The 21,823-nt window shown below is 36.2% G+C and overlaps 1 protein-coding gene across 10 annotated transcripts in view; it reads left to right on the top strand.

Annotated features, from left to right (window-relative positions):
- mcf2lb (mcf.2 cell line derived transforming sequence-like b) overlaps positions 1 to 21,823 on the top strand; it is a 43,230-nt gene that overhangs the window by 2,632 nt on the left and 18,775 nt on the right. For 3 of the 10 annotated variants that reach the window (XM_038302410.1, XM_038302415.1, XM_038302409.1), the window contains exons 1-4: positions 2,989 to 3,563; positions 16,348 to 16,431; positions 18,212 to 18,326; positions 21,533 to 21,623. In XM_038302410.1, the coding sequence (XP_038158338.1) occupies positions 3,407 to 3,563; positions 16,348 to 16,431; positions 18,212 to 18,326; positions 21,533 to 21,623 (447 nt within the window). In that variant the 5' untranslated portion in view covers positions 2,989 to 3,406. Of the gene's footprint in view, positions 1 to 2,988; positions 3,564 to 3,942; positions 4,177 to 8,687; positions 9,159 to 16,347; positions 16,432 to 18,211; positions 18,327 to 21,532; positions 21,624 to 21,823 lie in introns of those variants that run through there. The other 7 variants (XM_038302417.1, XM_038302411.1, XM_038302418.1 and 4 more) reach the window with 5 other exon arrangements.

Genomic DNA, 21,823 nt, shown 5'->3' with positions numbered 1-21,823 from the left:
ATGACTGGTTGGTTTTCCTTTTTCCTTTGTTGCAAATTTGCCCTTACTGTGTATACTATTCTTATTTTTTTCTTATATCTTTTTTACTCTTTTATTTTTACTCCATTTACATTTCATGTTGCTGCTGTGACACCAATAAGGGAACAGTAAAGGTCATTTCTGTTCTAGACCTAATGTTGATGAGTGTTTTTTTTTTTCTTTTACCGCTGGTGGCATCTGAGGAAACATCAGAACTTATACAAAATGTCAGCCAAATTTTGTCCTAACAAACTCCTAACAAAATGTTCAAATGGCATGTAACTTTTTTTAACCTCAGACCAATTATTCTGCCTAGTAACTGCTGACTACACATACTGTACATTAATCAGAACTCTGGGGCTGATCTCTTGTCTCTATAAAGCTTTGACATGCCTACATATTTTTTTTTTATTCCTTTTTGAAAACTAAAATATAAGAGAGAAAAGCATCATCAAAATATCTGTTTTAGCCTTCCTCCTGCTGTGAGCATTATTTCATATTAGAAGCAGTCCTGCCACTGAGTGAGAGGAACATCAATATATAACAGCGTATCACTCATTTAAAGGAAAATGGTAGATAGGAAATTACAAGTCTGCTTTTTCAGCTTTTAAATGTACAATTATAAATTAAAAGAAAAAGCCAAAAAACTCTATATGTGAAGCATTTAGGATAGCAGATATTTTTTATGATTTCCAGATTCAGCATTTCCCATCCAACAAGAGGATGAAAGCTCAAAATTAGAAACCAAGTATCAAAACTTTCAGAAAATATTCATTTTCATTTATTTAGCTTTCTTTTATGTTTCACCTGACTTCATGTAAAACACCTTACAAATATTTAATATCTTAATTTAAGTCTTCATCCTTTAGTAACAACTTCTACACTTAAGTGTTGTTACACCACCTGATAGTGCTGATGCTGTGTTCAAAGTCAGAAATAAGACCAGATTTTTGAGTTTCCAGCCTATTAGTCCCTCAGAAAAGTAAATAAAGTTGAAAAATGTCTGAATCCAGTAACCATCCGAATTCTCTGCATGTCTAGTTTTACACTCTAGCTGACCATTACTCTAACAAGAGGGATGATGCCTACAGTGGGCTGGAGAAATATCACTGTAATTATTTTTCACAGAAAGCTTTCCCATGATTCTATAAGTGGAGAGTTAATCTGCATTTCGTGTATTTAAAAGGACACATTAAGTTGCATTTGTCATAGTAAAAACCTCCTGCAGGAATTTGTTCATTTTAGCTTCTTTGGGTGGTTTGATGCATAAAGTTTTGATTAACATATGTTATATGAGCTTGCTCTATTCGGCTTATTTTTGTGCATAGAAGTGGTTTGCTTATGCTTATAGATTGGGGAAGTGGGGAGGGGGGATTGTAAATGGGATTTAAAAAGTGTTTCATACAGCCCAGGTGTCTCTGCGTTTAAAAGGAGCGGTTTGATCGGAAGTGCTGGTTTTGATTTTATTTTATTTTTTAGATTCTCCTCTGTCTGAACATAAAGGTCAATGTGGAAGTTTATCAATGTTGGGATGTTTTTAGGTAAATAATGTGAAGTTCTGTTTCCCTCTTCGGTTAGAAGTCACCTGAGCTGTGTGTTCATCCATTAAGGCAGAGCAGGTGTAGAGCCAGATGGATCCAGCACGCTGCTTTAGTTCCCAGCTTATCAGTCAGGGCCTAAAAGATAACAGTTGTTGTGGCATGTGTGATATCAAATCATTTATTCTACATTTAATAGAATATATATTGGAAGCTTTAGAAATTAATATTGATTTGCAAAAAAAACAAAACTATGTGTCTGTTGTAAATTAGGTTTGATTTAAATGTTTACAAAAAGCAATTTGCACACAAAACCTAAAATGAATTCAAATTTTGGAAACGGTGGAAGACGATCTCTGGCCAAAAAGTGTCCCTATTTACACTTTCATAAGGGTGGCAACAGTAGTTGTAAATAACTGCACTTAAGTAGGGCATGACTAAAAAGTTGTCTGAGCAGAGATAACAACAGAGCTCACTAGGGATATGACTGACATGATGTCACAAACCAGGGTTAGGAGTTGAGTGTAAACCAGAACAGATACTATTCAGTTAAACATGCCTGTGTCAGGACCATAACTTTGGGTCATGACAGAAAATTCAGCAGTTTTTATTATATTAATTAGCTTAAATTGATTACCAGCACCAAAATATTAGCTCCAGCCATCGTGTTAATATAATAACTACTTTAAACAGTATATTTAAAGTATGTCTTTCTTTCTATACATGAGGCTGTCATTAAAATGTAAAGATGCAGGCATTTATATTGGGGGAAAGAGTTATGAGCTTCTTTATTGTCTGACATCAATGGTCCAATATCTTTTTTATGGGGATTAGTTTATATTTGTGAACAGGGGGAAACATCTACTTTAACAGGAGATGTCAAGAAAACATGAAAAATTGGCAATAGATGATACGGGGCACAGAAGATGGTAAAATTCACTTGCATATCTGTTTAAACAGTGCTGATGTGCGCCGTTGCCTCATCAGTATGTGAGAGGGCAGCTACTCTCCCATCTTTTCTCTCAGCCTGTAAACAGTGAGGGGTCTTTTACTTGCCAGCTTTAACTTCCCAGCAGAGCCAAACACTCACACAAAAACACCCTAAAACCTAACAGACACAGAAAGGGTCCTTTTCTCAAATCAAAAACCCCTGTCATTGCTCGTTGACTGTGTGCCCATAGACAACATATCAACAAAAAGATTTGTTCCTACACTATAAAGCTTTTAGATTGTTTGATGGAAGTTCATTATTTTGTAGATGATAGGTTTCAGCAGTTACAGTTCTTTAGATGATCCCGTTGTTCACCAGGCATTGGATGTGTGAAAGCGTTTACAGATTTAAAGGCAGATTAGTCGAGGAGTGGAGGAGTATAATTAGCCTGAGAAGCAGAAGGGGATTTGCCTTCGACCGGCTGCCCTCTGCTTCTGTTGCATTAAAACTTCCTTCCCTCTTGTCTTACTTGCTGCTACGGCTCTGAACTTTCAGTAGTTGCTCATACTTGGAGGTATGAGTGTCAGGGTGTGTGTGTGTTTGTGTTCCCATTCTCACCTTCAGAGTAAACCGTTTTGGTTTCAGAGGTTGTGCATGCAATGACTCAGCTCTTTCTAATTCTGCCGGCGCTGTTTTATCAAGTCCCCAATGTGGCAATGCAGAGGATACTGGACTGGTGTTGTGCCCAGTGCAGAGATGTCCTCACTCAGTGCATGTAAGACCTTTTCGCTGTGATCCTGTTTTATTTGGAGCAAAAGATGGTTTCCGTCCATGTCTGGATTTGAGGAGAGTGTTTTTGCAGCGAGAGGTCTCCTTGCATGCCAGTTTTTGTTTGTGTAAAAACCAGCGGCCTCCTGTCATGTCACTGCCTGAGTTCCTACGGGAGGGCGGAGAGGCGTCCTACAGGATCATGAACCGCCTCAGTCATCTGATCCAGAACTTTGACATCTCAGGACTGGGTTCCTCTTTCCAATTCAGCCCTGCCAGTCGAAAGAACTCCTGGACAGATTGGGATGGTAAGACAGACAGAAGGAAATCCTGTCTTACTTGTGTGTTTGTGTTAAAATCCTATTTTTCTGCAACTGCATCTCTGCAGTGCTGCAGATTTGTAGAGAAAGCATGGTTGCAGGCACTTTGTGAGTGTGTTGTGCATAATATATTAATCTGGCCAGAGCTGTGCAAGGCAACATGCCCGGAGCCCCACAAAGTGTTTCCTGTGGGCTTCCCTTGTTTCCAACTGAGCTGTTTTTTTGTGTCTTTGTGCGTATCACATTTTGTGTGTGGAAGAGAGCATGACTGTGCTGCTTAAATAGCCTCCTCATTTTTTTAGCTCGCAGATCTCTGCAGCTGCGCTGACTTTTTCCATAGGAGAAAAAAGGATTTCTCAGCAAATGCAGTCCTTGCAGCATGCAGCACTTTACTAGGACTGGTGCATTGGAAACGGAGCTACCAGTTAGAAATGATGGGGTTTCAGTTTGGCTTGGTCTTGGATTGTTTTCACATTGAGACGCTGGTTTTAATGTTTCATAAAGGATTTTTAGTTCACAGTGAGAAAAAGGATGGTAACAAAAACAAGGAAAAGCTCTTCTGAATCCGATAGAGGGATGCAAATGGTGCCACTTAAGTTAAGTGAGTGAAGTGAAATCTGTTCCTCTGTAGACATTTTCATCATTATCATGTGTTTTTCTTAAAGGTTGCTGCAATTATTAAGTGAAGATTAGTATATTCTTTTAACTCCCAAATCTTTGTTTATAATTTTTTCACAAAAGTAATTTTTTTTGTGCTTGTGCTGTTTCTGGGTGAATGAACATTGCATGTGTTTTAAGCTATGATTTTAGCATATGGATTTTACAAGCATCTCTATTTGCTTTTGAGTATAAACTGGACATGATATGCCCTTCTTAACTACAGTGCTAATGCCAAAAATACCTTGGTTTCCTCTGAAGGTTTTCTTTTCTTCCCAAGTCTGGCAAAGTCATTATCCTTAAAGGGCGCATAAGAGGAGTTTAAATAGTAAATCATTCTTTTTTTGTGTGATTATGTTGGTTTTTTCATCCTTATATTCTGAACAATCTGATTATCAAGGATTTCTAACAGATTTTTTTTATTTTTATCAGGAAAAAAAACAAGTTTAGATTTGTTGTTGTCCACACACAAGCTCAAACATCAGAATCAAAAAGAGCTTTAGTGCCAAGTAGAGTTTTCAATGTATAAGGAATTTGCTTTGTTGATAAGGTGCTAAACATGGAAAAACATACAACTGACATAAAACATTTAAAAACATATTGAATACAGATTGAATACAAACAACCTGCATAACAATTTGAAGTAAATAGAGAAAAAAAGTCTAACTTATGCAGAGAAAGATGACTGTAGCAGAAATTAAATATATGTACAATTCTAACTAAAATTAAATTATATAGTATTCACAAGTGCAGACATATGTTGTTTGCACTTTAGTCAGGTGCAGTCACCCCTGCTGGCCTCAGAGTTCTGAAAGTATGCATTTCCTGAAGAAAATTAAGATTCCAGCTAAACACCCTTTCTGCAGCCTGCCCTTATCTCTCTTGGTGGCAGCAGCGTATGAGGATGAGGATGATGGAGGAGGTAAGCAGTTATGGATTAGAGTAGAAGAACATCATTTTTGTCCTTGGTAGACTGAAGCTCTTCAGCTGTCACAGAAGGTATATTTTCTGCTGAGCCTTCTTAGTGTGGGAGGTGATGTTCAGCTTCCACGTAAGGTCCTGAGCTTAGCTCTCCTCTGTTTTTCCTCCTCAACGAGAGCAGTGACTTCAGGAACTTGACAGATTGGTGAATGGAGGTTCCAGCTGTTGTTGTATAAAGAAAAGAAGAACAGAAAGGAAATAACAAAGAGGGAATCAGAGACATATTTTCCTAGCTTCACATGCTTCCTGTCGGACGTATAGCTAGAGTCATTGGGAATATTTTCACACTGCTAGGGCTAAGTTGTTACTCTCCATGTGTTTATTTTCAAATAGAGTGAAATGATTCGGAATTGGGTAATCCCTTCTAATTTTTCCCACCCACTTTATAAAATTCAAAAGTTCCACTGACTATAAAATATTGGTTGATGCTACCACTGCAGTGCACAACTGGTGGTGCAGTTTTTCTAGGTTTGAAAGGCTCATCTCAACTGATTAAGTATTATTCTTGTCTTTTGGACCATATAGCTCAATCTTTCTTTCATCTGATCATAAAATTATCTTTAGAGTGGATTTGGCTTGTTTATTTAGGAAGATTCAAATAAGGTGGGGGTGTTACAGCAGATGCTTTTTGTTGATGGCTGATAACATTATTTCAGCATAAAAAGGGAAAACAATTGTCCACCATCTGCCTTTTTTTTTTTTTTTTTTTTTTTACAGTGTCCTGTCTGGCAATGTGGCAATAAGAATAAATGTCTTGATGCCAAAAAGAGCCCAACAGATTTTACTTTCACAAGTGTAGTAGTATGGCAACTGCCACCATCTGCCATTTTAAATGGCTTAAGTGTTGCCAAATCTTGGTTTGTTCTTCAAAAAAACTAAAAAGATCTATTTATTTACGAAGATGATAGAAGCTATTGGCTCTTCCAACTAGACAATGGTCAAACTGTTCAAATGCATGTAAAAAGTAGCTTAATAGTAGCCATCAAATGGCTTCCTGACTAACAAAATCTACCTTCTGACCCAAACATTGCTGAAAATCCATAGACAATATATATAAGACATTTTGGTAAAATTAAGACCCAAATTGTTTAAAATTTCAAAATGTATGAGCTAAGTTGACATGCTTTGGAACATCAAACCCATTTTTAAAAGAAATGGCTTGTATTTCTGTGAGCCTGTGTGAGTTAGACAAAAAAAACCTTGTAATGTGCATCGCTTCAAGCTCAAATATATTCAAGCTTCAGTATAACCTGAAAAAAGATTTAAATAGAATAAATTATAAAAAGGTAAACAGTTTTAGATTTATGTATTTCATTGAACATCATTTGCTGACTTGAACTGTAAACTGTATGTACTATTATACCGTATATGCACATCAAACTGGTTTAAAAACTCAGATTAGACATTCACATTGAGTAAGAAAAAAATCTGTTAAGGTTGAATGGGCACGTTTTGATCAGGTTGCTCCTTTGTTTGTTTTTCAACTGCAAACACAGTGCAGTCACATGTTGATATATGACACATGCATTATTGTCCTTCTGATCACTCTGTAAATATTTGCTTCTTCACCCTCTCCAGTTGTATGTTTTCTATGATTGTGCCATTTTAAAAAGAAGCTTCTATAAGCACAGAATGTTGGTGTAGAATGATAGATGGTTGATGGAAATATGACTTAAATATGACTTAATTCCCTGCTTTGCTATGCATACTTTATCTGCATTAATTATAGGCTCACCTCAGCATACCAAACGCTTAAAATAACTGGCAAGGCAGTGGAGTTGGATTTTTTTTACTTTACTTGATGTGCTGTTGATAATTTGAAGACCAATTAATGGTTTTCAGGATTTTATTAAACACACATTAAGATAGTTAAGCACCATGAAAAAAGAAAAAGTGAAAAGAAAAATATACGAAATTTAAACCATGAAGTTATAAAATACTGACAGTAGTATATGGAGTGCAAGGCAAAATATATTTGTGTAACCTTTTCTGTATTCAAAGGATTAACCTAAAAAAAAATAATGACAAAGATCAAATGTTCCCCATAGAGACAATGCTTGTTAAGCATTCTCTCTTGTGTCGTTTTTGAAATGAATGTTATTGTTTGATTTGATCAGATGATCAGTAGCAGTCAGTTCATGCATCTGATGCATCCTCTTCAGATGAACTACCCTATTACTATCCAACCAAAGTAGTTGGTCAGGATAATCTTTGGATCAAGCATGTTTCTCTTCTCTACCACAACAAAAGCACCTGAACACAATGGGCTGATAATTTCCCCTTTACAAGTGGTAAGGATCATCTTTACCAGACCACATAAAAGCAGCATAACATACCAGTCAGAAACCACTGGCTGCAGCCATGCAGTTTGTTGCCATGCCCCACATTGAGTTTGGGGGCATGGCCAACTGCAACTTTTAAATAAAAGTGACAGAGCCCTACAACAGTTTATTTTGAAAGGAGATGAAAGCAAGTAACACCCATGAGGTGAAATCTTATTATATTACAAGGATTTTGTACCAGAACTGCAATAGACATGTTTTATTTTTATTTTTTATTTTTTTATCCCTCTTAAATGTCAAACCTTCCCTGTTTATGCAGTACCCGGGTCTCCTGTTTTTTTAAAAATGCATCAGAAACATTTTTTTACAACCATCTTTGTGACACTGATAACCTCCGGTTTTTAATTGGTCACAGAGCGAACACACGTTAAACAATCTGCCCAGCCAACATCACCTTACAAAAAAAAAAGCCATGCAAATTCAAGCTTACATAACAAACTCCCACACTAAAAATATAACTTCCTTTAACATTTTAGCCCCAGGTTTCTTAGAGAAGATGGTAATGCGACTGAAAGACAAACCAGTATCCATTACAATCTATCTTTTCTGGCCTTCGTTGAAATTAAATCTTAATTGCCACATTCGGTTGAGACACTGTCTTTCTTTGAAAAGTCTCCCCAGAATTGGCTTGTTCAGTGAATTTGTAAGAATGGGGTCTTTTGAGTTGACTAAAGCAGAATAGAAGCATTCAACTGACAGGCAGTGTATAGTTAAAGGGGTTGCAGGCACTTTTTGAAAAGACTGGGCAGAATGGGAGCTTTGTACTTTTGGTACTCATGTCCTGAGATAAGCCATGCAGCTATCCCAGGTTTGGCTGGCCTAGGTAAATGAGCACTGAGAGCCACATTATTTAAAACATGTTTAGCACATGATACCTGGAAAATTTGAATCTTTTTCTTATTTTTAGGAGCCATTAAGCATCAGGAGTGTATGTTAGAGATCAGACTCAGTCGGTTTATCAGCAGCCTGAATGCATTGTTCTTTAATGAGTAGATGAAAGTACTTGGGTTGTCAGGGAGGGCTCAGCAGAGCACTACACAGTAGCTTTTGTATACAGGGAAGGTAACCTGAGGTTAAAAAAGGAAGTCCTTTTAGTGACTGATGTCTGCAGGCTGTGGAGAACCTGCATAGGCTGCATGCAGGGTTTGGGGAAAGGTGGAGTCAGCGTGGAAGAGAAGCTGTTCATGTGATACTACTGCACAACTTCATGGAGCAAGTGCTGTAGATGAGCAATGAAGCCGGGAGTAGACAGGGACAAAACATAGATGGGAGGAGAGCAGATGGCAAATAATGGAGGAGGATGGGAAACCTAGGTTAGATTCTAGTTTTAGCATAAAGATGGCAGAGCGAATGATTGTTGATTCAGAGGAATGCCTGGACAAGCAAGTCTTTGATTTGACTTTGAGTTCAACATGGGAAAAGTTTCTGCCTACGAGTCAGAAGCAAGATTAAGTGGAAAACTGGGAGCCTGAAAAAAGTAATAAAGAGGAGACTGATAATCTGACTAAGGAGATGAAGGAGTATGGAGGTCATCATGTTCGCATTTCTCTGGAGGAGGTGGAGAGTTTCCACAAATTTTCTTGTCGTTGCCACTGGCTCTGTGGTAGGTGTACAGATGATCACATTTTTACGGCATCAATGATTTTTTTTTTAAGTTTAAAATAATGGGAACACATTTTGCCATAATAGGTTTATCTTTAAATGATAATAGACAAGAATATAAAGACATCATTTATCTTGGTTTATGTTTTTAGGCTTCCTGTTGTATTGGATCAGCAATATTAACGTTTTTGTTGATATTTAGACACAAAAAACAAAACTATCTACAGTTGAGCTGTTGAATTGGCTTTTGCATCTTATGCATTTTGTGTGGTTAGCACTGCTAGCATTACAACAAAACCTGTGTTTGGTTTTTAGAACATGTGAACCCTCCCCCTCAAGTATAAAAGTCAACAAGGTTTGTTAGAAAGCTTTTCTGTACTCTTTCTGTTGTGCTTCCCTGTTTTCCATTGGAAGTCTATGGCTGATTCGCCTTCAGCCTTACTGATACCATTGCAGGACAGAAACTTCTGATGCGTGCCAAAACCAGGAATACAACCTTTAAAAAAAATAAAAATACATGTTATCCAAATTAATGAACAGCTGATGCGCTCCGTTATAAGACCACAAACATTTGAAGGTGTGTATATTTGCATGTGATTACACAGGAAAAAAAGTTTTTTTGCTTAACTCTGTGAGCTGGGCTGTGCCAATATGTTCTGTCATGCAAAGGATTATGGGAAACTGTATAGCTCATAAGAGCCAGATAAGAACTACATGAGGTCCCTAAAGGAACTATTGATAGGAAGTATCTTCTTTCCTCTTCATCCCTCACTCATACTGAAAATATCTAACATTAAGTCCTCTTAAGTTTTTGACATTGAAGTTTTTACATAGAAGTGTTGAACCTCTTGATCTTACTTGGACTGAATTTGAATATCCATCCAGCATGGTAGCAATTAAAATCCCCAAGTCCATTTCGTAATGCATCTCTATGGTATTCATGTAACATTTCTAAGTCAAGTCAAATAAATCCTCCTTTCACTCCCAGCTATAGTATAGATGATAAGATATAGAATTGAATAATCTTAATGCACTCTATTTTTTTATCCTGTTCTATGTGGCATGCTTTTTATTTTTCCCACCATTGATTCAATAGTTTGATAAGAACAATTGTAAGTAGCAGAGCCATCTGGTCTTTTTCAAGCACTGTTTTGCTGAGTTGGATTTATTCTTTGGTGGATTTATTCTGAGGCTGCACAGTGCAGTAGTTGATTCTCGCGGACTTTCTGCATGGAGTTTGGATGTTCTCCCTGTGCATGTGTGGGTTCTCTCCGGGTACTCCGGCGTCCTCCCACACTCCAAAAGCATGACTATTAGGTTCATTCGCTTTTCTAAATTCTCTTTAAGGTCTGGGTGTGTGCATGATTGTTTTTTTCCTGTTTGTCTCTGAGTTGCCCTGCAATAGATGGGCGACCTGTCCAAGGCGCACTCCGCCTCTTACCCATTGACCCCGGCAGGTAAAGCCTGACGGAAAATGGATTTATTCTGGTGATTTTTGCTACTAAATTGATAATCAGTCAGAATGATCGATAAACATCTTGGAGCTGGTATGGATTTTACATTTTGCTCTGTCTCTGACCGTATTGTCTAACCCTTAAATTGTTTGATAATTTTTTTAGATAAGCACTATCAGTTATCAACATCAGCTTATAGACTACCTATATGATAGATAATCTGGTTTAATTAATAAAGAAAACTATTTCATATTTTGCAACAGAAAGCAAGAAAACATTTAACTTATATTATCAAGTATTTTTTTAATAGTATGTTAGCATGTCTCTGTTCTCAAATTTTTTCATAGTTTTTTTCTTTTCTGTTCATCTCCAACACAGAGAACAAGTATCCAGCCATGCCTTCAGGTCCTGTTTAATCGGTGTCAGTAGTGGCGGGCGGTCCAGGTGTTGTCATTGTGACCTACTAACGTTTGACCCGTCAGCTATAAACCTGAGGACCAAGCAGACACTAATCCTAAACCCTGAGCCTTATTAAGAACATTAACGCCTGAACTGGCAGCTGAGCTGTGTGTTTGTGTGTGCAAGTGTGCGTCAGGGAGTGTGTATGTTCAAGATGTGTGTTAAGGCATTTTTTGTGGTACTAGTCACTGAAAGTCAACTATTCTAATATGGTGTTTTGGTTTGACAATTACCCGATAACACCATGGTTTGCCAAATTAACACCTGTCTTGATCATCCAATAATACTGATTACCGGTAATAATGGCTTTAAAGTAAGGGCTTTTTTTGTTTTCTTAAAGATGGCTGATTCTTTTTTATCAGTACTCTAAATATGTAGCAAAACAATATTGTTTTTTCCTTCCTTTGGAATATAAAGATATATTTGCCAGCAAGTTTCAAGCAGTGCATTAATATAACTGTTGGTATCAGAAAACGTCCAACAAACTTTTCAGCTAAAACCTTCATTCTATGGTTGTCTTTAGTGATGATAAAAGAAATTCAAAAAAAATCTTACATCTCTATGATCCAGGCAGATCCTCTTCGTCCTCGGTTGTGCTCTCCTCTGCTGTCTACATAATGATATCCATTATCCAGAAATGGCAAAAATATAGAACATTCCCCCATAATTTTCCCTAAAGTGCATCAACATCCATCAGTTTAAAGAAAGTCAAGGAACATCTTAACCACTGCAGGCCTTATTTGAATTTTACATTTTCCTGATTCAACAGAAAGACATAGCCTGAGCAAAAAGGGGCATAATTTGAAGAGCCCAATGAGTGAAATCCATCTCTAACCAAAAATTAACACAAATAACCTTCTCAGGTTCATGATCATTTACTAAAATGAAGGCCCTATTGACAGTCAACACACTGGAAGAAGTGTGATTGTTTGGAGCAGTTTGTGACCTTAAATCCAAAATAAAACACTTATGCATGAAGTCCTCCATTTCTTGGTAGTTATCTGAAATGATTGATCTAGTATCTATATTTGGGAGCAAATACTGTTTCTTGGGCCAAGTTGAATGCTTTTTTTTTATATATATATATATATATATATATATATATATATATATATATATATATATATATATATATATATATATATATATATATATATATATATATATATATATATAAATATGTATATATATATATATGTATATGTATATGTATATATATATATATATATATGTATATGTATATGTATATATATATATATGTATATGTATATATATATATATATATATATATATATATATATATATATATATATATATATATATATATATATATATATATATATTTGTATATGTATATGTATATATATATATATATATATATATATATATATATATATATATATATATATATATATATATATATATATATATATGTATATGTATATATATACATACATACACGTATATTTTTTTTAAACAAAAGTAGTTTTATCTAAATAATTTAAGTGTGAAAAAATAACATTTCAAAACACTTTATTGATATTTCCAGCATATATCCATCATTTAAATGGTTCCGGTGGGCATGACAGCAACACAAGTTCTTTCAAATGATCTACAGTATTTCTGTTACTTGCAGTTAAGATTTGTGGATGTTCAAAAAGGTCCATTTTTTTATTCATTGTTCATTTATTAGGACATCTCCATCCGATACTGGCTCTTGTTTCACAGAAACGTCCCTCGGGGCTTTTCCAATTGAGTAGGCAGTGTGGATATTTACACATGTTGATGATGAAAATGGCAACAAAGAAAGAGCTGATGCTGAAACTGGACATTAGCGAGGGGATTTTTTCCGAAACAGAATCGTCTCTTTCCAGCTTGATCAAGGGGCTGGTTTTGATGTGATATGCGTGGGAGTTTCTGGGGGTAGGGTGTGGCTGGCTGAGTAAGTGATACTTGGCCAGAGAGAGAAAACTGATGGAGGTCTCTTTGTGAACTGCAGTTTATGTGAAGCATGAGAGAGACTGCAAGGGCTGCAGCTTTGTCCAAAAGCACCCAAGGCCATGGTGACCTTAATTTATAGTAGCAACATCTCTTTACAAAGTCACAATCGTCACAGAGATAGACAGGGAGCTGTTTTAATTTATACTTGCCTGTACTGGTGGAGGAGGTAGGAACTAAGCTTAAAAGGATGCAGGCACAACTATAGTATCAGAGAGCAGCTTCAGATTGACCTAGAATAGAAACCATGAACAAACTACTGGGGGTTTTGTAATTAAAAATGCAAATATTGTATTCCTAGAGGAGCCTATGTTGAAAAGCACAAAACAATCACAATGACTGTGTTTTAGTAATGCTTGCTTAGCAACTAACGGGCTAATGAAGAATTAGATTTCGATTTGATTTAGAAACTTAAGTACTATTCCTGCAGATCAAGGGAGTGAAATGCACCCTAGCCTCTGATAATTTAACTTTTTCCTCTCAGTTTAAAGTTCCCAACTTAGCTTTGTTTTTATGAACAAGTTGTCACAAATGCAGGTGTGTATTTACTTCATGCTGAGTTAAGATTAGTGTGACCTAGGTGTCAACTTGAGTGATCTCCGGCTGTCATTTAAGATGTAAAACCATCTGTTTCAGAGGCTGCACTGGATAAAACCTCTGAGATGCTGCAGTGTTGCTCTGGGTCAGTTGGTTTCTTGGTCAAATCTTATTCCTATTTCGTAACATGTGCTGCCATATTTTCCCAACTTACTTTTATCTTGTATCAGTAAACAAACTGCTTTGCACCTGTTGGCTTAGCTTATTTTTTTGTTCTACAGTTTTTCGTGAATATTTTATTTATTCTACGGTATTTCGGTTTTATCTCCAATAAAGTAACCCGATTGTTGTCCGTCGCTCAAACTAAATGACCTATGAGCGGCCTCTTATTAATGGCCAATAGACCCATTCTCTATTGCAGATTATGTAAAAAACTGTAAATTATTAATAGAACAGCTCTCAAGGTTGCATAAACACCAATAGGAGTTAATCATAAAACAGCTCATTTTTACAAACAAAATAGCCCAGGGTGATATTTGCTCTGATTTCATTATCAAAATAGATCAGCAGTTTTCTACCTTTTTAGCCCTTTATAGGGAAAATTAGCTCTTACAAATGAAGTCCATGTGTTATTGAGGTCTAGAAGCACAATATTTATATTCAGCCTTTCAGCAAAGATACTGCTACATGGCAGTAGGGTACGTGTCATTTTGGCAATTGACCAATTAGATGAGCCTTTGGATGCTATCTTAAATTAACCTAAAAAAGAAAAATAAAATAAGTCAAGTTAAAAAGTTAAAAAGCAATTTTTTAAGGTTAATAAGCTAAGTTAATTAAAAGTGATTGTATCAGCATTAATGTTCTGAGGTTATGTTGTAACAAAAAAGTGTGGTTGTTTTAATTTTGAGTGTTTTTCATTAATTTCTTATAGAAGCATTTTTGTAAAACTTTTTTTCACAGTAGGGCAAGTATGTATTTTTTGTTATTATATTGATCTTGATTTTTGCCATCTAGATATACATAATTTTTAAATGTTAAATAATAGATAAGGTAATGTCCCCTAATAACACCCATTATTATTTTCAAAGCTGAGTGCCCTATAAAAGGTTTTCATATGGGATCCTGTTTGCACTCTTATTGGTTGGAGTCTGACTGATGTCACTTTTATGGGAACCCCAAGCCTTTAAAGTATCTTTAAACTTGATGCTTTATATATAAAAATGTAGTTCTGTTTTGTTTTAACTAACCTTTTATTACTAAGGTTCATGTAAAGAAAAGGCATTATCTCTGATTCTTTAAAATGTATATTTAAATAATAATGGTCCAAATTCTTTATTTGATGGTTAGGACATTAATGTTTTTTTTTTTTTTTTTTAAACCACGGCTTTACAGTTTCCATCAGGGCATTATAAGGGAAGAGTCAGAACAATAATGTTCAAAAACAGAATCTTATCTGTAGTTCTCTGTTCAGACTGGTTCAGGAAGGGTTTTTATTTTTCATATTTGTTTCACAGTACCCCCAACATTCCTGTAACTGTTTTGTTGTGAGTAACTTCCTGTTTTGCTTGACATTTAGTTTTTTCTTCCTTTATATGCTCTTGGGAAAATGTATAAAAAATGTCAATGTGCCGCTATTATCTATTTGGAATAATGACACAATCTATTTGTTCTTTGCTCTGATCCTAAATTCCGCAGAAACCTTAGATTTTCTCATATCTGTGAAAAGTACAGCACCACCTCACCTGAGGAGAATCATTTAAATGGCTGCAGAACACAAAGCAGTGAGACAGAAGACCGCCTCATCTGTTTATCAGGGTTCATCATGAGTGCATCATGAGTTTCTAACTTAAAACATGCAATGGTTTTCATTGGTGATTTGCTTTTCCGGAAAACATTAGCAGAAATGTTGGATGATCACTGTGAGTATGATTTTTATGGAGGGAAGTGGTTTGGACCCATCCGAATTTTATCTGCCCTCTGCTGAGGCCAAGATCAAAGCACAGATTTGTTATCTTAATCTAACTAACACTAATCTCCCTAATCTCATTAATGCATGCAACATGGTGTGGCCTGAATTTTGCCTTCACTGTAAATAACAACAGGCCTGTACAGAGGAAATCAGTTCACGTGACTTCCTCTGGGGAAAGAAATGTAAAAGCATCGGTACAATACACAATGTCATTTGGTGAAATGATATCGGTTTAAGAAAAAACACAGTCGATGACATTGATTTGATGACTTTAGCACAACTCCACATTTTGAGCAATTATATAATGACAGTGGAAAAACCTCGAATTAAAGGCGTGAGTGGCCAGGTATCCTGAAAGGCTTTGGGGCAATAAGAACAGAAAAGCTGCAGGGATACGTTTGATTTCTATGAAGGCAAAATACTTCTTAGAGTTAAAAAGCATTTATAGCTTCATCATTAGATCTGTACAAGAAAAGAAAAAGCAGTAATAACAGAAGCATGGATATAGGAAACATTTTATTTGTAGGAACTTTTATATGTAGAAGAAAATCAAATAGACTTAAGGGGAAATCGTAACCACCAATTGTACGTTTTATGCCAATGAGTCAATTTCCTGCATATAAGTATGATTACATGCAATCTATCTAATTATTAAAATAAATGTGCATGTTCAGAATGTACATTTTGTTATCATCATCAGTTGAGAGCAAATTTAGCCTATTTTGATGTTTTTTTTGGTTGACTGAATATTTATATTTGCACCTTTTCTCCAGATGAGATCATGCAGCTGGACACCAACCCCCCTCGGGCTGCTGACATCACGCCGGATCTCAGAAAGCAGTTTGCCTTCCTTACAGGTGATTGTTTTACGTTGTTAGCTGCCCTCTGTGCTTACCTGTATGCTTTTGTTTTTCTTGTCAGTTACCGTTGTCTCCTCTACTTATATGTCTTCAGTCATCATTTGTGTTTTAACTGGTCCAATCTATAATTTGCATAATTCACTTGGACTTTTTCCCCCTTTGGATGGTTCATATTTGCCATTCAAATTAGATTTCTGTCCTTTTTACATGTAGCTCCAAATATCTGCTCTGTTACTTCTTTACTGGATCCAAACTTCACTAAATGATGATATATTTTTAGTTCTAATCCAGTAACTGCTAGGTTAAAATAAAAATAATTCTCTCTCCTTATGACCTTGTGAGCACAGATGGTGGAAATATTTTGATAAATCTAAGCAGACGTTGAAACCATGACCATGCAATTTCTGTTGCCTGGGTGACAAGCAAAGAAAAAGCAGGCAGATTGATATTCCAGTCACATGTGCTGACAGAGCAGCCGCTGCTTGGAGGCAGGTTGTCTGTGTTTGTGCGTAAGAGGTGAGATTTTTTGAGGTCAAAAACAACCAACGTCTCTGTTTAAATCTTTTTTTATTTGTTTTCATTTTTACACATGTTCAGTCATTTGCTTCTGCTGATATCTTAAAACAGTTTTTGATAATGTTTACAGATGTGCCAATCAGGCGTTGTCCTGAATGTCTGTAAGGGGAAACTCTATATAACCCCTTTTCAGCCAGCTAGCAAGCAGTGCACAGCAATACTTTTTTTGAAAGGCAAGAATTTTTTAAAAATATAATTAATTGCTTTGACATCGTATTAACAGGATTTACACTGTTAAAATGACGACCATAGAGTGTTTTTTTTCCTTTAAAATCAGTGAATGTTTTTACATACCTCCTCTTCACTTTGTCCTTTCATTCTTCTCTTCCTTTTGAAATTATTTTTAATTGTTTTTTTTCTCTTTGTTGTGGTACCTGAAGCCTTTATTTGAAAGGCAAACAGGAAATGGTATGAATGGAGGGGAAAATCAAGCAGCATAGGTCTTGCGTCAGGGAAAAAAGGGCCATGACAATGGCTGAACGCACAGCAAAAAGACATATGGCATCTAATGATCAATACAGTAACATCATTGGCATACACATAGGGCCTGACCTTCAGAAGGTCTACATGTCTTAAAAAATGTAAAAACTTGTTTGAACAGATTTTCAAATAAGGTGCAAAGTCGTTTGCATTTGCAATTCAGGAAACTCCGTTTGCAAAGTTTTTCTTTCTGTGTTTGCCTTCATCAATATAGAGATCAAACTCTAATGACTAAACAGCACACATTCGTTGATAGGAGAACTGCGGCTGCAGTTTTTACAACTGTTTTAGTACTTCTGAAAGATTCTTCATTTTATACCTTTGACTTAAGTTATTATTTTGTTTTTAGCTTTTGTTTTTAGCACTCAGAGGATACCTCTGAAAACTATTCTATAGTATTTTTGAATAGAATTGAACTGAATTGATCATTATTACCTCGAAACCACATGGCTAGGAACCTCATCTTTCTTTTACAAACACTCTTAAAGTGCTTGTATAAACACAATCTTTTCTCATTTTAATGGGTGGAACCAAACCAGTTTTGCAAAGTAATCTTTGTAGATCATCCAAAACATGCCCACTTATTGGACATACTAAAAAAAATAAACCTGCTGCAATTTAGCGCCTCCTATTTAGAATCGTAATGGATTAGGCCTGAAGTGTTTTTACAAAATTGACTTGAAATTTGCAAGGACATTTCTGATACTTTTCTTTCTTCCAGGGGGTAGAGGAGATAATGGAAGTCCCATCATCGTCTTTCCAGAGTTTCCAGCATTTGGGGAGATCACGGACAGAGAGTTCCACAACGTCCTGACCTATCTAACAAGTGTTCCCAGGTGAGTTTCATCACTGACTGGCTGTTACAGACAGTGGAGGACATTAACAGCTGTCTTCTTTACTTCCTCTATCACTACTCATCTTCCACTGTCTTCTACTGCTGCATCTTTAGGCTTATTGGATAAATCAATTTTGCATGGACATGCTAGCATTAATAGCAACTTGAAAGCAAAACAAAAAAATAATCTGATGAAGACTAAATAAGATTTTTTTTTTTTAGCATGTGTACTGTATAAAGCATTCATAGGTGATAGTGGATCACAGTATACTGTAGCTTCTCAGCAGTTAAAAGAAAGCAACAACCATTGTTTTACTACCTGTAAGATTTAAAAAGATGTATGCTCTGTGCTTTCCGGATCCAGCCTGTTAAGGGGGGCAAAAATAGAAACTGTGTTCTGGTTGAATCTGAATTATGCATACAGACGCTGAGCAGACCTGTTTCTGGCATAGATGGATGCTTGTTGAACTCATATGAACATTTTGCCTGCTTCAAATTTATAGGTTTTTACTAGAAAATAAATCTAAAATGAAAAAGGTTCTTTAAATTAGTTTTTTTTTTTTGTCACTTTGTCACAGCGTTAAGTATAAACCTTCCCTTTCATTTTAGTAAAGATACATTTTTCTCATTTTGTTACAAGCTGCCTTAAACTGAAAATCAACTTACTGTTTGTCTTGGTAACACAGGTTTCCCAGTTATTAGCAGGTTTGTCAAAATAAATAAACATTTTTTTATAAATTCTTATAATGTATTTAGAGATATGGCTAAAGGGCGCCCCCAGCAGGACAAATCAATTTCTACAGATGCCCTCCATCTACCTCTACTAATTGTATGCTTCTCTCATGTGGTCTATTTGAATAGAAACATTTTGCTTAATATTTATGGTAGATATACATAATATGCATAAAATGGCTTTTTCTATTGCCCAATACAAATTCTAATGTTATTTTTACATACAGAGTTTTTGGAAACATTGTCTGCAGACTCACTTAACAATTAATTGATTCAATTTATATTACTTTCATTTTATCATGTAATATATATTGTAAATGTTTATTATTTACCATCATTTAATGGAAGAATATACAGTTTTATACAACCTCTGACACTTTCCTCTTTGGGTAAATCCTTTTACGGTTCAACACTGGGTCATTTAGATCAATTTGAATTAAACTACCTTATATTGGAGAGTATTTAAAGATAGATCCTTCACAAAAATACTTCGCTGCTTTAATTTTTGTCCTCTAAAATAACTTAATTTACCCTTTTTATTCATTGCACTATTTGTTTTATTTTGTATTTTAAAATAGTGAGCCAATTCGAACATTAGATTTCCAAACCGCCCTTGTTCTCTAAGGAAATTCTGCAGCTGGTGTGCATCAGTATGTCCTGATATTTTTGGGCTCTTATTACAATTCTATAAAACTGTCCCCAAAACTTATCCCCAAAGCTTGTCTAAGAAATAAGAAAAAGGGATATAAGTGAGATGTCATTTATAGTATAAACATACTTTACATTATACTATATACATAACTTTTTTTAAATAAATAAAGAAATTTCCTTTGCCCGGTACCCTCCATTTTGTGGGATGTTTTCAGGCAAAACCAGATATATAGTCCCCCCCCACTGAGTTCTTAGTCTTCTCTTAGTGCAGGCCTGTCCAAGTTTGGTCCTTTAGCACTGCTATTCTACAGGATTTAGAGGTTTTCCTGCTTCCATACGGCTGATTTCTATTGGTTGCTGATTAACAGGCTTTTGCTGAACTACAATTACCTGAACCAGCTGTGCTGAAGCTGAGAAACATCAGTGTTTCTCAGCTTATTGGGATTTGATTAGAATATGGATAGAGAGGAGAGGTCTGAAGGCAGATTGAAATTATCTGAACTAACTCATCTGATTGTTGCAATGTGAGGAGCAGGAGGTCTACTTTGAGCTCCTCACCATATATCCATCCACCCCACAGACCAAGCTCTCCTCATATTCCCCAGGAATTAGCCACCACAGGCCCCCATCCTCTGCTTCCTCTCAGCTTACATAGCACCGTATCCTGACGTTCCTTGGTGCTGGTGGTTGACCCCCATAAAGAGCACTGACCGAGTCCTACAATTAGAGACTCCACTCACTGGAACTTGTAAATTATCTGGGTCTGGATCTTTTTGTCCACCTTTGCCTTTTGATCTCTCCCACATCTCCCCAGAGACATAAATTTGCTGTGTTCAACCCTACCAGGAATGAACCAACACCAGAGGAGGGTCATCTTCAAACATATCACTGAAAAATGAAATAAGCACATATTCTCCCTCCATAAATAACCTCCTCAATGAAACAGTGCTGGTGTCACCGCTGTTTGTTTTGGGTACATCTCTTAATAATTATTGATTTAAAGTAAAGACTCTCCATCATTACTGAGACCTCAACATGATTTGTTCCTTTCATGAGTTCCTCTTTCCTAATTGGCCTCTACAGTAATGTGTTTACTTGCAACCCTATGATTGGCTTAAATCGTGGATCTTCTGGTCTCTAATTGGACAGTTCAATTATGAATACAGACAGAATATAGTCTCATATCTTATATGGTCTGTAGCAGTATGCTCCAGGAACTACTAGACAGTGGGCGGTGATCTCATTACCTCTTGCAGATGGAAGGTGTTTTTTTGGAGCTCTTTCAACCTTCCTGACTAGTGTATGCCAGAAGGATGAATTTAAACAAATGAGGCTGAAGGACAATCCTACGTTACAGCTGATGGCCATGCTAGGAGTCTTTTGATTGTGCATCGACCTGAAACATGCTTCAAGTTCTGTCTCTGGATTTCACACGCCGATGTCTGGGTGGATGTGTTCCCCACTTCTGAGACCGTGGGCAGCTGCAGAAGGGAAGGGAGGGAGGCATGGGGAAACAAGGGATTGCTTAAGGCTGGTGGCCAAGAAATCTGCAGAAGCTGCAGAGCATCTCTCTTTGTGGACTGCATCAGCTGTCTAAGAAGATAAGGAGCTGCTTAACAAAGCATTTGGATTCTCTTTTGTGCCATGCAGGGCACAATGTTTTTTTTTTTTTTACTTGATTTAGCATCTGTAAGCTGTTTGAAAAATACTTTTAATTCGAACTGATCTTTCCCACCTAGATGCTTTAACCATGCACCTTCTATCTTGAAATACTGGATCATTTCTTTGTTTTTAAAATAGATTTTGTCATGTTTTTTGTTGCAGCTTTTCTTCAACAGACGTGGGTTTTATCTTGGTCATCGATCGTAGGCAGGACCGATGGGCGGCTGTCAAGGGGACACTACTTCGTATTGCAGTAAGTTTTTTTCTTCATGTCTGTGGGTCTCATTTACATTCTAAATAAAAAGGTTTAGGAAACTAAGAGCTTAAAAAAGTTATTCAACTGTCTGTTAGGGATATAGGTCTCAACAATGAGACTGTTCACTCCCAGGGGTGGAAGATATCTGTTATGTCATGGAGAGTTAGAGGAGAATGATCATATTTCTGTAGTAGTTT

The sequence above is a fragment of the Cyprinodon tularosa genome, unplaced genomic scaffold (assembly GCF_016077235.1).
Source record: "Cyprinodon tularosa strain WSP-4 unplaced genomic scaffold, ASM1607723v1 ctg49, whole genome shotgun sequence".
Taxonomy (NCBI): Eukaryota; Metazoa; Chordata; class Actinopteri; order Cyprinodontiformes; family Cyprinodontidae; genus Cyprinodon; species Cyprinodon tularosa.
Note: the sequence above shows the minus strand (reverse complement) of the source record. Positions and strands in the feature narration are given on the sequence as shown.